Genomic DNA, 13,284 nt, shown 5'->3' with positions numbered 1-13,284 from the left:
GTACCCAAAGCGCCTTTATTGTGACTCCATACAGTGCTATAAGTTTTTACCTGGCACCCCCCTGATGCGTGTTAGTCACTGGCATGGAGGGACAGCAGTCAGTAATGATCCCCTCCCCGCCCCTCCAAACCTTTCTTCCCTTCATGCTGAATGATAAGTGGTAGGGTGTAACACCTGAGGGGTCCCTTGCTCATCCTCCGGTCTCCTGCACGCCCTGGGTGGACATTGCGCCTTCTCCGACCCCTTTACTTTCTGCAGCTAACATAAAGTGGTGAACGAAAAATGTTTAATGCTATGGGGCATATTTAACAAGCCTAAAAACTACCATTTAAAACATGCAAATACTACTGTACCCGCTTAAGGACAGTGGACCTCATTCAGACCCAGTCGCAAGCGCCGAGCACTCACAACCGGGTCGTCGGTTAGGCCCTGCACACGCGCAGCGGCCGCACTGCGCGTGTGCAAGGCCCGGAGCGAGAGAGAAGTACGCTCGCTCCGGAGCTCACTACAAAAGGTGGCGGCTGTCGATGTTGGTCGACAGCTCGGCCTGTTTTGTAGGTGGGGCGGGGCGGGGGGGTAGTTTCACAAACTAAAGGAACGTCTGCCGTTTTGTGGGCGGCCGCTCTGACTTCAGTAGTGATGTCAGTGGGGAGCTTCCTGCTCGATCAGAGCAGGAAGCTCCCTGGAGCTTGCGGCTGCCGAGACCCAACCTTAGGGTCTCGTCGCAAGCCCCGATGGTCGCCATGTTTTTGACCATCACGACCATCAACCTGGTCGGTCGCTAAGCTGTGGGTGGTAACCCACAGCTTAGCTAGCGGTCAGGAGGCCGCACTAAAGAAAAAGAAGCGGCCGCCCTCATTCAGAGAGAGCGATCGCTTATTGCGGCCGCCTCTGAATGAGGGCCAGAATCTGGTATCCACAGTATGTAACACAATTGAAAGCAGTCCTGAGCTTGCATGAGCCGGGTAGGTTACGCCATCGTCAGATGCTGCTCACCCACTGTTCCCTATGGGAGTAGCCTGGACGGAGAGGGATCTTTTGATCCTTCTCCGGGGGGTCCGGAGAGTCTGTGATTTCCATTGCAATGTATATGCGCGATCGGGTTTGCGCCTGGAAATAACGTAAGTGGTCATTTCTTTCCCATCATTGCGCCGAGTTCTTTTCGCGTCCTGGCAACTGAAGGATCATAAATGCCCTGAAATAAACATTATCCATATCGCGGTAATAAGGTAAGTTACCTTTTTGGGGGCACTTTTTTAATACATATGCCCCTTTTATGTAATAGCGCAGCTTTATCTGCTTCAATTAACCTGTTACACATCTTTAGCTGATAGTAGACTCTGGCGCAGGAATATAGTGTTCATGTATAATCCATTGTTACATTAGATAATCAGGTCTTTTATGTTTTAAATCTGTTCTTGTACATTATTTGAAAATGAAGCATGACCGTAATTTGTAAAATTGCGCAGCCTTATCCCCGATAAAGTACCAAGTAAATTAGTCTCTGCAATTAGCTATTGCGTTATTACAATTTGTGAGGCCGTCCTGTATTAAATGTATGATATACATATGATTATAATAGTGCTCAATGATTCCGTGTTTTGATTAGTTTTGTGTCTTCTCTAATTACAGTGCTGGATCCAAGACAAAGGCTTAGTGGAAGAATTATATCACAAAGTGGCCTTGGAAAGCAAAGCTCTTAGGTGAGAGACTGGGGTTATTATAATAATCTTTATATTTCAATTCTGGAGCTGAGGATTCCTGTAACCAGGATACCGGCCCTCCGGCCTGGTCACAACTCATCACCTCGAAGCTGGATTTGCCTGTGGTGGTTTAAAGTATTCTGTAGGGAACGTCGGCCATTTTGTAAGGCTCTGTCACACCGCAGGAAGATTACCTGCAAATCCTTATTGGTTGCACCATAGAATAGGTCCGGTCCCATGAAACTGCCCAACTATATAGTTTCCAATCCATTCAATGAATTTAGCAAGTGACTGAGGGCCTGATTCAGCAAGGAACGCAATGGTGCGTTCGCATGCACTCTGCCGCTGCATGTATATGCAAACTAGTGCAACCGCAGCATTAGATCCATACACCCACCAATAATGCTGCCCATCTCCCTTTACTCACAGCGTGCGTAATCCGCAAGGTAGCGGAAACATCGGTAACATCGCTAAGCATCGGACCCATAGCACAATAGTGGTTGACCTGACCCTCCCGCAGACTTTGCTACATCTCCTGCACGCAGTGCGCGCTCAGGCTGCGTACGGTCTCGCAATGGCTAATTTATGCACGCCTCTTCAACGGTGTTGAAACGCACTGACACGCCTGCTTTCGCACGACCACTCCCTGTCACCACCCACAAATGGTACTTCCTGTCAATCACTGGGTCTATGCATGAGCCGAGTGCGTGCGAACGCATCATTGCGTTCCTTGCTGAATCAGGCCCTGAGCTCTGAATAGAAAGGTGAAATGTTGGTTACCCTGCGTATATTCAGTGGAGATGGCAACACCCTTGGCTGACAGCCACATAAGGTTCTGTAGATGAGAATGTGTGCTGTGCGCTCGGCGGGTTGTACACTTGGCGTGCTGCGCTCTCCGGGGTACAGTCACTCTGTAGTCCATTCCAGGTTTTTGGCCTGTGAAGCCAATAATTTGCCTGCGGCTCTCGTGCTCTATAACGGTTGAGGCTGCCAGCAGCGGGCACCTTACTCTGAGCCTGGGAGAGAGCGGTTACGCTGACCTAAGGGAGCATTACCGACAAAACAACGGCGTAGATGGCTCATTTGCTGCAAAGGGACCTGTTTTGTGCACTAGGCACTACGCCTACTATCTATGCAGCCATCTTGTATCATCAGCGAGTTCTGATGTCATTTATTTTGTATTCATTAGGAATATCTGTATTATTTGTGAATTATTATGAATATTAGTGTTCACCTCTTATTTTATTTTTTTTGTGACCAATACTTGCTCTATAGCCTCGTACATTGTACGGTCCTAGACTGCCTCAGCGGCTTCTAATATCCATATAACCCACCAGAGAGTGGAAGTGCTTTGTCCTATATACATATTATGTTTCTTACTGTCCTGTATGCATAGTATGTTTCTTGCTGTCCTGTGTGCATAGTATGTTGTCCTATATACATAGTATGTTTCTTGCTGTCCTGTGTACATAGTATGTTGTCCTATATACATAGTATGTTTCTTGCTGTCCTGTGTGCATAGTATGTTGTCCTATATACATAGTATGTATCTTGTTGTCCTGTATGCATAGTATGTTGTCCTATATACATAGTATGTTTCTTGCTGTCCTGTGTACATAGTATGTTGTCCTATATACATAGTATGTTTCTTGCTGTCCTGTGTGCATAGTATCTTGTCCTATATACATAGTATGTATCTTGTTGTCCTGTATGCATAGTATGTTGTCCTATATACATAGTATGTTTTGTGTTGTCCTGTATGCATAGTATCTTGTCCTATATACATAATATGTTTTGTGTTGTCCTGTATGCATAGTATCTTGTCCTATATACATAGTATGTATCTTGTTGTCCTGTATACATAGTATGTTTCTTGTTGTCCTGTATGCATAGTATGTTTCTTGTTGTCCTGTATGCATAGTATGTTGTCCTGTATGCATAGTATGTTGTCCTGTATGCATAGTATGTTGTCCTGTATGCATAGTATGTTGTCCTGTATGCATAGTATGTTGTCCTATATACATAGTATGTTTCTACTTCAGGGTCCATAGGGTATCACAGGATACCTTGGGGTATAGGTGTGACGTCAGTCGCAGGGCACCAAAGAGTTAAGCTTTCAGCCTCCCAGGATGCACTAGGTCCCCCTCCTATACCCCGCCCCCGGGCCAAGGCACCTCAGTTTTAGTTTGGTGCCCGGCCGGAGTCGGGTGCACCTGTTGGAGTGGGGGCTAGAAGAGCCCCTGAAGCTTTTTCTTCATGCAGCGGTGGCTGCACATCTGGATGAACAGCATGGACAGTCAGTCCTGACGTCCATGCTGTCTTCCCTACACCCCGCCGGTACCAGAACGCCGGTACTGATCCGGGGATGCTGGTGGGCGTCTGGGGTCACAGCTAGCGGTGACCCCAGATGCTCCGGACCATGGCCGGATTCAAGGGGGACAGAGGTAAGCAGCGGGGTCCCGCGGTGGGTCCCCGCTGATCACATGGTCCTAAGTCCCCAGGCAGGGGGCTCCCTGGGGACTGGCTGCAGCGTGGAGCCAGGCGACCAACCTGCGCTTCCACTACCCCCTGGGACAGCGGACCGCAGCAGAGCGGTAGCGCTGCGGCGTCCCAGGGGTTAAATGCATGCCAGGGGAGCGCGCCTTCCCTGTCTCACAGCCGGCGCCTCCCCCGCTGCACACAGCCCTCTCTGCACTGTGCTGACTGGTCCTGTGTCAGCGCTCCTCCCCCAGGCCAGCTTCTCTCTGCTCCTCGGCGGCCATCTTCTCTGCAACGCATGGTGAACGCTGCTGGAAGTCTGGAAGGAAGCATCGTGGTCTGGGTCCCCCCGCATACCTCTCCTCCGCTGTGGCTCAGGTCTGTGTATGCAGCGCTGTGTCCTACCAGGCTCTGTGTCTGTGTAGTTGAGTGATCAGCGCTGTTAGTGCAGGAATTGTTATTTCTCTGCATTGTATGTGACTGTGCTAGCGCTGCCTGTAACTTTTCTTCTCTAAACTGTCAGCTTTATTACTGTCCCTGTTCTTTCTGCTAAAGCCCTTGCGGTGCGGTGCTGCAGGGTGGTCTCTCGCCTATTTAATACTTAATTGGTGAGAGAGGTCACATACATGGTGCCATCATGTCTGAAAGTGATTTTCCCCTCCGGCTACAGTGTACCACGTGCAAAGTACCGTTAGCGGAGGGGGAGGGTAGCGCGGAGGGCCTTTGCCGGCAGTGTTTGTCCATGGCGCGGCCTATTACGGTTACAGCACCGGTACAGGAGCCGCCCTGGGCTTGTTTCGCTCAGGCGTTAACAGCTTTAGTGGGCCAGTTAGCTCCGCAGCCCGCGTTTACTCCGATGGGTTTGTCCCAGTAGTCTGTGGTGTCGTCACCCATGCAGGGGTTCCCACGACAATTGGTGGTACCCCACAGTCTCCCTATTTCCCCGCTCCCGGGTTCTCAGGAGCCAGCGTGGGTTAACTCCCTGACGAGTTCTGTACAGCACTTGTCGGATGTGTTGCAAGGGGAGTCTGTGATGCGGCCTCATAAAAGGCCGGTGGCGTCTCTGTCCGCTCCTTATGAGGATGACGAAGGGACGTCTGATGATGGGGAGATTCTGGATCCTTACGATCAGGAACCTCTCCATACTAAGGACGCTGATGCTAAGTCCAAAGTATATATTCCTGGACTTATTCGGGCGGTCCGCACAGCCTTGGTGATTGAGGACGAAGTTCCCCCAGCGGCTAAATCTAAGTATGCCTTTTTCAAAGATGTGAAGGGCGATGCCACAGTCTTTCCTCTTTCGGGTCAGTTGGTGGACCATTTAGAGGAGGCGTGGAAACAACCTGGCAAAAGATACCAGCCGCAGAGACGCCTGGCGGTGGCTTATCCGTTCGCGGATAATTATTTTGCTAAGTGGGAATCCCCTCCACAGGTGGATTCTCACGTGACCCGTCTTGTCCGTAGTGCCACATTGCCGATGCCATCCATGTCCTCCCTTAAGGATGCTACGGACCGCAAGGTAGAAATCTGCCTGAAGTCCGCTTATTCCCTTGCAGGGGGGGCAGCACGGCCGGCTATGGCCATTTGCTGGGTTGCCAGAGCGATGGAGCGCTGGGCGGATTCATTAGAGGCTTCTTTTGAATCCGACTGTCCGGCCGAACAGGCGGAGTTGATTGGCAATCTCCGTGATTCGGCCACCTACATCAACGAGGCGGCTCTAGACATTAGTACTCTGGTGTCTAGAATTTCTTCAGCAGCGGTAGCTGCTCGTCGCACCTTGTGGCTGCGATCCTGGAAGGCGGCCGCAGATCCAAGAAAGGTCTGGAAGCGTTGCCGTTTACCGGAGAAGTTCTCTTCGGTCCGGATCTGGATAAGATTGTGGCCACGCTGGCGGCAGCCAAATCTGCTTGTCTCCCGTCGGCCGCTGCTCCTTCTGGTTCTGGACCATCGTCCTTTCGGTCATCTAGGGCCCAGGGCAGGCCCAAACCACAGTCGTTTCCTCGACAGGCTGGCCCTAAGAAATCGGTCAAGCCCCGGAAACAGGCATGGAGTACCAGACGTCCGGCCCCCAAGCCAGATGACAAGCCTGCGGCCTGACGGTCCGGGTCTCCCCTTGGGGGATCCCAGGGTGGGAGGCCGCCTGCTGCAGTTCTCCCGGTGTTGGTCGTTCACTACGACAGACACTTGGGTTCTGGAGGTGGTCTCTCACGGGTACGCCCTCTCCTTCCGGCACAGACCCCCGGCTCGATTCTTCACCACGGGTCTACCATCAGACCGGAACAAGGCTACGGAGCTGCGGAAGGTATTGCACACTATGCTCCAGGCTGGAGTTATAGTGCCTGTTCCATTCTCCCAGAGGGGCCAGGGTTTCTATTCAAATCTATTTTTGGTACAGAAACCCAATGGGTCATATCGTCCGATTCTCAACCTCAAAGCACTCAACAAGTCTTTGCGGGTCCCGAAGTTTCGGATGGAGACCCTACGGTCCATCATTCTGGCGCTGGAACCTGGGGATTACATGGTGTCATTGGACATACAGGACGCTATGGCGGTCATGGCGGCTTCTCTGCGGCTGCAAGGAGTCCGCATGTTGCCGTACTTGGACGAACTGTTATTGGTGGCAGGATCTCCAGAGCTCCTGTTACACCACTTGGACCTGACCATTGCACTGCTGCAACGGCACGGCTGGCTAATCAACTGGCAGAAGTCCACTCTAATCCCGTCTCGGAGGATTCTGCATCTTGGAGCCTTATTGGACTCGGGACAGCAAAGGATCTTCGTGACGGAGGACAAGATCTCTGCTTTACAGTCAAGGGTGCGCAGTTGTCTGCACAGCCGCCGGGTGTCCTTACACTCGGCGATGAGGTTACTGGGCTCCATGGTGTCGGTGTTCGACATGGTGGAATACGCCCAGTTTCACTCCAGACCTCTGCAGCACCTGATCCTGTCCAAGTGGAACGGGCTGCCTCAGTCTCTGAAGTTCCAGACGATTGTGCTCACCCCGGAGGTTCGCCTGTCCCTTGCGTGGTGGTTAAAGACGACCCACCTCAACAAGGGACGTCCGTTCTGGGTTCCAAATTGGGTCCTGTTGACAATGGACGCCAGTCTTCGGGGCTGGGGAGCAGTTTCGGGTCCACACTTGTTCCAGGGCAGGTGGACGCCGACAGAAGCGGAGCTTCCAATAAATATCTTGGAACTCCGTGCGGTCTTCAATGCTCTCCTGCAGGCACAGCGGTTTCTCCAGGGTCACCCGGTGCAGGTCCAGTCGGACAATGCTACCACCGTGGCCTACATAAACAGGCAAGGAGGAACTCGCAGTCGGGCGGCTCTCGTAGAGGTCTCTCGGATCCTGGTTTGGGCGGAGCGCAATCTTCCGGCCATATCAGCGGTCTTCATCCCGGGAGTGCTAAATTGGGAGGCGGACTTTCTAAGTCGCCAGGACGTTCATCCAGGGGAATGGTCCCTGCACCCGGACGTTTTTCAACTACTGGTGGACAGGTGGGGTCTTCCAGAAATCGACCTCATGGCGTCCCGGCACAACAACAAGTTGCCGGTGTACGGGTCTCGCACAAGAGACGAAGGGGCGTCTCTGGTGGATGCTCTGTCCGTCCGGTGGACGTTCAGGTTCGCATACCTGTTCCCTCCGGTCTCCCTTCTTCCACGGGTAATCCGGAAATTCAAACAGGAAGGAGGGACGCTCCTGTTGATAGCTCCCGCGTGGCCCAGACGGCACTGGTTCTCAGACCTTCAGGGTCTGTCCGTGGACAGTCCTCTGCGGTTGCCGCTACGACTGGACCTTCTGTCTCAGGGTCCTTGTCTTCACCCGGACCTGACTCGGCTGTCTTTGGCGGCGTGGCTGTTGAGACGGCCATGCTGAGGTCCTGGGGGTTTTCCAGCTCTGTGGTGCGTACCATGTTACGAGCTCGGAAACCGTCTTCCGCGAGGATATACCATCGCGTGTGGCATACGTTCTTCCAGTGGTGTCGACCGAGAGGTTATGCACCGCGGGAGTTTCGTCTGTCTCGGATTCTCGCCTTCCTGCAAGCGGGACTAGATCATGGGCTTCGCCTTGCTTCTTTGAAGGTACAGGTTTCGGCCCTATCTGTCTGGTTTCACCGTAGGATTGCTACAATCCCGGATGTGCGCACCTTTATGCAAGGTGTTCTCCGTATTCAGCCGCCCTTTGTTCCACCTGTGGCGCCTTGGGATTTGGCTGTGGTCCTGAGGGCTCTCCAAGGACCGCCGTTTGAACCACTGGGCTCAGTGGATATTAAATGGCTAACAGCTAAGACTGTTTTCCTTCTGGCCGTTGCTTCAGCCAGACGTGTTTCTGAGTTAGGGGCTCTTTCTTGTAGACCCCCTTTCTTGGTTTTTCATGGGAACAGGGCAGTGCTCCGCACTCGGCCCGAGTTTCTTCCCAAAGTTGTTTCCCAGTTTCATGTTAACGAGGAAATAGTTGTTCCGGCCTTTAACTCACCGGGTCTTTCCGTGGGTGAGGCCTCTTTGGATGTTGTGCGGGCCTTAAGGACTTATGTTGACCGCACTTCTTTGTTTAGGTAGTCGGACGCTTTGTTGTCCTCTATGGCTTCTGTAAAAAGGGTTGGCCTGCTTCAAAGCAAACTTTGGCAGCCTGGATCCGTATGGCTATTTCTGAAGCTTATCTTCATGAAGGCCTACCGGTCCCTCCTTCTCTGAAGGCTCATTCCACTAGGTCTGTGGGTCCTTCGTGGGCAGCTCGACGTGGTGCCTCGGCAGTTCAGATCTGCAAGGCTGCTACGTGGTCTTCTGTCCATACCTTCGTGAGGTATTACAGGTTTGACACCTTCGCCTCTCAGGATGCTTCCTTCGGGCGGCGGATTCTCCTTTCTGCACAGGAGCGTCCCCACCCTTAAAGGATACTGCTTTGGGACATCCCCAAGGTATCCTGTGGATACCCTATGGACCCTGAAGTAGAAAATATGAGATATGGTAAGAACTTACCCTTGTTATCTCTATTTCTACGAAGTCCATAGGGTTCCACAGGACTCCCGCCCTGTCGCACCTGTGCTGCAGATGGGCTTTGCTCTGGTCACCGGTTTTCCGTCTCCCTCTGGTGAGAATGTGATTCTTGTATGTGTCCAGATCTTTGTTCTCTCTCTTCCTTCTCCTCCTCCGGCCTATGGCTTGGTAACTAACTGAGGTGCCTTGGCCCGGGGGCGGGGTATAGGAGGGGGACCTAGTGCATCCTGGGAGGCTGAAAGCTTAACTCTTTGGTGCCCTGCGACTGACGTCACACCTATACCCCAAGGTATCCTGTGGAACCCTATGGACTTCGTAGAAATAGAGATAACAAGGGTAAGTTCTTACCATATCTCATATTTTCTTGTTGTCCTATATACATAGTATGTTTCTTGTTGTCCTGTATGCATAGTATCTTGTCCTATATACATAGTATGTTTCTTTTTGTCCTATATACATAGTATGTTTCTTGTTGTCCTATATACATAGTATGTTGTCCTATATACATAGTATGTTTCTTGTTGTCCTGTATACATAGTATGTTTCTTGTTGTCCTATATACATAGTATGTATCTTGTTGTCCTGTATGCATAGTATGTTGTCCTATATACATAGTATGTTTTGTGTTGTCCTGTATGCATAGTATCTTGTCCTATATACATAGTATGTTTCTTGTTGTCCTATATACATAGTATGTTGTCCTATATACATAGTATGTTGTCCTATATACATAGTATGTTTCTTGTTATCCTGTATGCATAGTATGTTGTCCTATATACATAGTATGTTTCTTGCTGTCCTGTGTGCATAGTATGTTGTCCTATATACATAGTATGTTTCTTGCTGTCCTGTGTGCATAGTATGTTGTCCTATATACATAGTATGTTTCTTGCTGTCCTGTGTGCATAGTATGTTGTCCTATATACATAGTATGTATCTTGTTGTCCTGTGTGCATAGTATCTTGTCCTATATACATAGTATGTATCTTGTTGTCCTGTATGCATAGTATGTTGTCCTGTATGCATAGTATGTTTCTTGTTGTCCTGTATGCATAGTATGTTGTCCTGTATGCATAGTATGTTGTCCTGTATGCATAGTATGTTGTCCTGTATGCATAGTATGTTGTCCTGTATGCATAGTATGTTGTCCTATATACATAGTATGTTTCTTGTTGTCCTATATACATAGTATGTTTCTTGTTGTCCTATATACATAGTATGTTTCTTGTTGTCCTGTATGCATAGTATCTTGTCCTATATACATAGTATGTTTCTTGTTGTCCTATATACATAGTATGTTGTCCTATATACATAGTATGTATCTTGTTGTCCTGTATGCATAGTATCTTGTCCTATATACATAGTATGTTTCTTGTTGTCCTATATACATAGTATGTTTCTTGTTGTCCTATATACATAGTATGTTGTCCTATATACATAGTATGTTTCTTGTTATCCTGTATGCATAGTATGTTGTCCTATATACATAGTATGTTGTCCTATATACATAGTATGTTTCTTGTTATCCTGTATGCATAGTATGTTGTCCTATATACATAGTATGTTTCTTGTTGTCCTGTATGCATAGTATGTTGTCCTATATACATAGTATGTTTCTTGTTATCCTGTATGCATAGTATGTTGTCCTATATACATAGTATGTTGTCCTATATACATAGTATGTTTCTTGCTGTCCTGTATGCATAGTATGTTGTCCTATATACATAGTATGTTTCTTGTTGTCCTGTATGCATAGAATGTTGTCCTATATACATAGTATGTTTTGTGTTGTCCTATATACATAGTATGTTTCTTGCTGTCTTGTATGCATAGTATGTTGTTGTCCTACATACATAGTATGTTTCTTGTTGTCCTGTGTGCATAGTATGTTGTCCTATATACATAGTATGTTTCTTGTCCTGTATGCATAGTATCTTGTCCTATATACATAGTATGTTTTGTGTTGTCCTGTATGCATAATATGTTGTCTTATATACATAGTATGTTTCTTGCTGTCTTGTATGCATAGTATGTTGTTGTCCTACATACATAGTATGTTTTGTGTTGTCCTGTTTGCATAGTATGTTGTCCTATATACATAGTATGTTTCTTGTTGTCCTGTATGCATAGTATCTTGTCCTACATACATAGTATGTTTATTGTTGTCCTGTGTGCATAGTATGTTGTCCTATATACATAGTATGTTTCTTGTTGTCCTGTATGCATAGTATCTTGTCCTATATACATAGTATGTTTTGTGTTGTCCTGTATGCATAATATGTTGTTGTCCTACATACATAGTATGTTTCTTGCTGTCCTGTGTGTATAGTATGTTGTCCTATATACATAGTATGTTTCTTGTTGTCCTGTGTGCATAGTATGTTGTCCTATATACATAGTATGGGCAGCACAGACGGTGTAATGGTTAGCATTACTGTCTCACATCACTGAGGTCGTTGGTTCGATACCCACTACGGCCCTAACTGTGTGGAGTTTGTATATTCTCCCTGTGCTTGCGTGGGTTTCCCCCGGGTACTCCGTTTTCCTCCCACACTCCAAAAATATACTTGTAGGTTAATTGGCTCCCGACAAAATTACCCCTAGTGTGTATATGTGTGTGCGCATGTGATAGGGAATATAGGCCCTCATTCAGACCCACTCGCGAGCGGCTGTCCGCTCGCATGTGGGTCGATGGTCCCCACTGCGCATGCGCACGACGGAGGGAGCTCCGACGTGCGCATGCGCGAGACCCGACGAGCGAAGTACTTTCCTTCGCTCGGAGTGTCTCATCAAAGGGGGCGTGCTGTCGATTGTGACTGACAGCACGCCCCCTTCTGTCTGAAGCCGGCCCCACTGACATCACTAGTGATGTTAGTGGGAGTGATTTTGGCTCTGATAGAGCCAAAATCACTCCTGGTCTTGCGGTTGATAAACCCAACCGCAGGCTTTTGCTCGCAGTTTCGATGGTCGCGATGGTCAAGACCATCGCGACCATCCTGCACGCTCGTATATGCTGTGGGTGGTGACCCACAGCTATACGAGCATCCAGGAGGACGCTCCATATTAATGGAGGTGGGCCCTGATTCAGAGCGAGCGCTCTGGTCAGAGCGTCTGGATCTGAATCAGGGCCATAGATGGTAAGCTCCACTGGGGCAGGGACGGATGTGAATGGCCGAATATTCTCTGTAAAGCGCTGCAGAATATGTGTGTGCGCTATATAAATAACTGGTAATAAATAATAATAAATAGTATGTTTCTTGTTGTCCTGTATGCATAGTATGTTGTCCTGTATGCATAGTATGTTGTCCTATATACATAGTATGTTTCTTGTTGTCCTGTGTGCATAGTATGTTGTCCTATATACATAGTATGTTTCTTGTCCTGTATGCATAGTATGTTGTCCTATATACATAGTATGTTTCTTGTTGTCCTGTGTGCATAGTATGTTGTCCTATATACATAGTATGTTTCTTGTCCTGTATGCATAGTATGTTGTCCTATATACATAGTATGTTTCTTGTTGTCCTGTCTGCATAGTATGTTGTCCTATATACATAGTATGTTTCTTGTTGTCCTGTGTGCATAGTATGTTGTCCTATATACATAGTATGTTTCTTGTTGTCCTATATACATAGTATGTTTCTTGTTGTCCTGTATGCATAGTATGTTTCGTGTTGTCCTGTATGCATAGTATGTTTCGTGTTGTCCTGTATGCATAGTATGTTGTCCTATATACATAGTATGTTTCTTGTTGTCCTGTGTGCATAGTATGTTGTCCTATATATATAGTATGTTTCTTGTTGTCCTGTGTGCATAGTATGTTGTCCTATATACATAGTATGTTTCTTGTTGTCCTGTGTGCATAGTATGTTGTCCTATATACATAGTATGCTTCTTGTTGTCCTATATACATAGTATGTTTCTTGTTGTCCTGTGTGCATAGTATGTTGTCCTATATACATAGTATGCTTCTTGTTGTCCTATATACATAGTATGTTTCTTGTTGTCCTGTATGCATAGTATGTTGTCCTATATACATAGTATGCTTTTTGTTGTCCTGTATGTATAGTATGTTGTCCTATATACATAGTATATTTCTTGTTGT

The 13,284-nt window shown here is 48.0% G+C and overlaps 1 protein-coding gene across 3 annotated transcripts in view; it reads left to right on the top strand.

Moving 5' to 3' along the window:
* PTPN14 (protein tyrosine phosphatase non-receptor type 14) overlaps nt 1-13,284 on the top strand; it is a 158,283-nt gene that overhangs the window by 114,223 nt on the left and 30,776 nt on the right. For all 3 annotated transcript variants that reach the window (XM_088481051.1, XM_088481049.1, XM_088481050.1), the window contains exon 6: nt 1,633-1,703. In XM_088481051.1, coding sequence (XP_088337177.1) covers nt 1,633-1,703 — 71 coding nt within the window. The remainder of the gene's footprint in view (nt 1-1,632; nt 1,704-13,284) is intronic.

The sequence above is a fragment of the Taudactylus pleione genome, unplaced genomic scaffold (genome assembly GCF_031769625.1).
Source record: "Taudactylus pleione unplaced genomic scaffold, aTauple2 ptg000261l, whole genome shotgun sequence".
Taxonomy (NCBI): Eukaryota; Metazoa; Chordata; class Amphibia; order Anura; family Myobatrachidae; genus Taudactylus; species Taudactylus pleione.
Note: the sequence above shows the minus strand (reverse complement) of the source record. Positions and strands in the feature narration are given on the sequence as shown.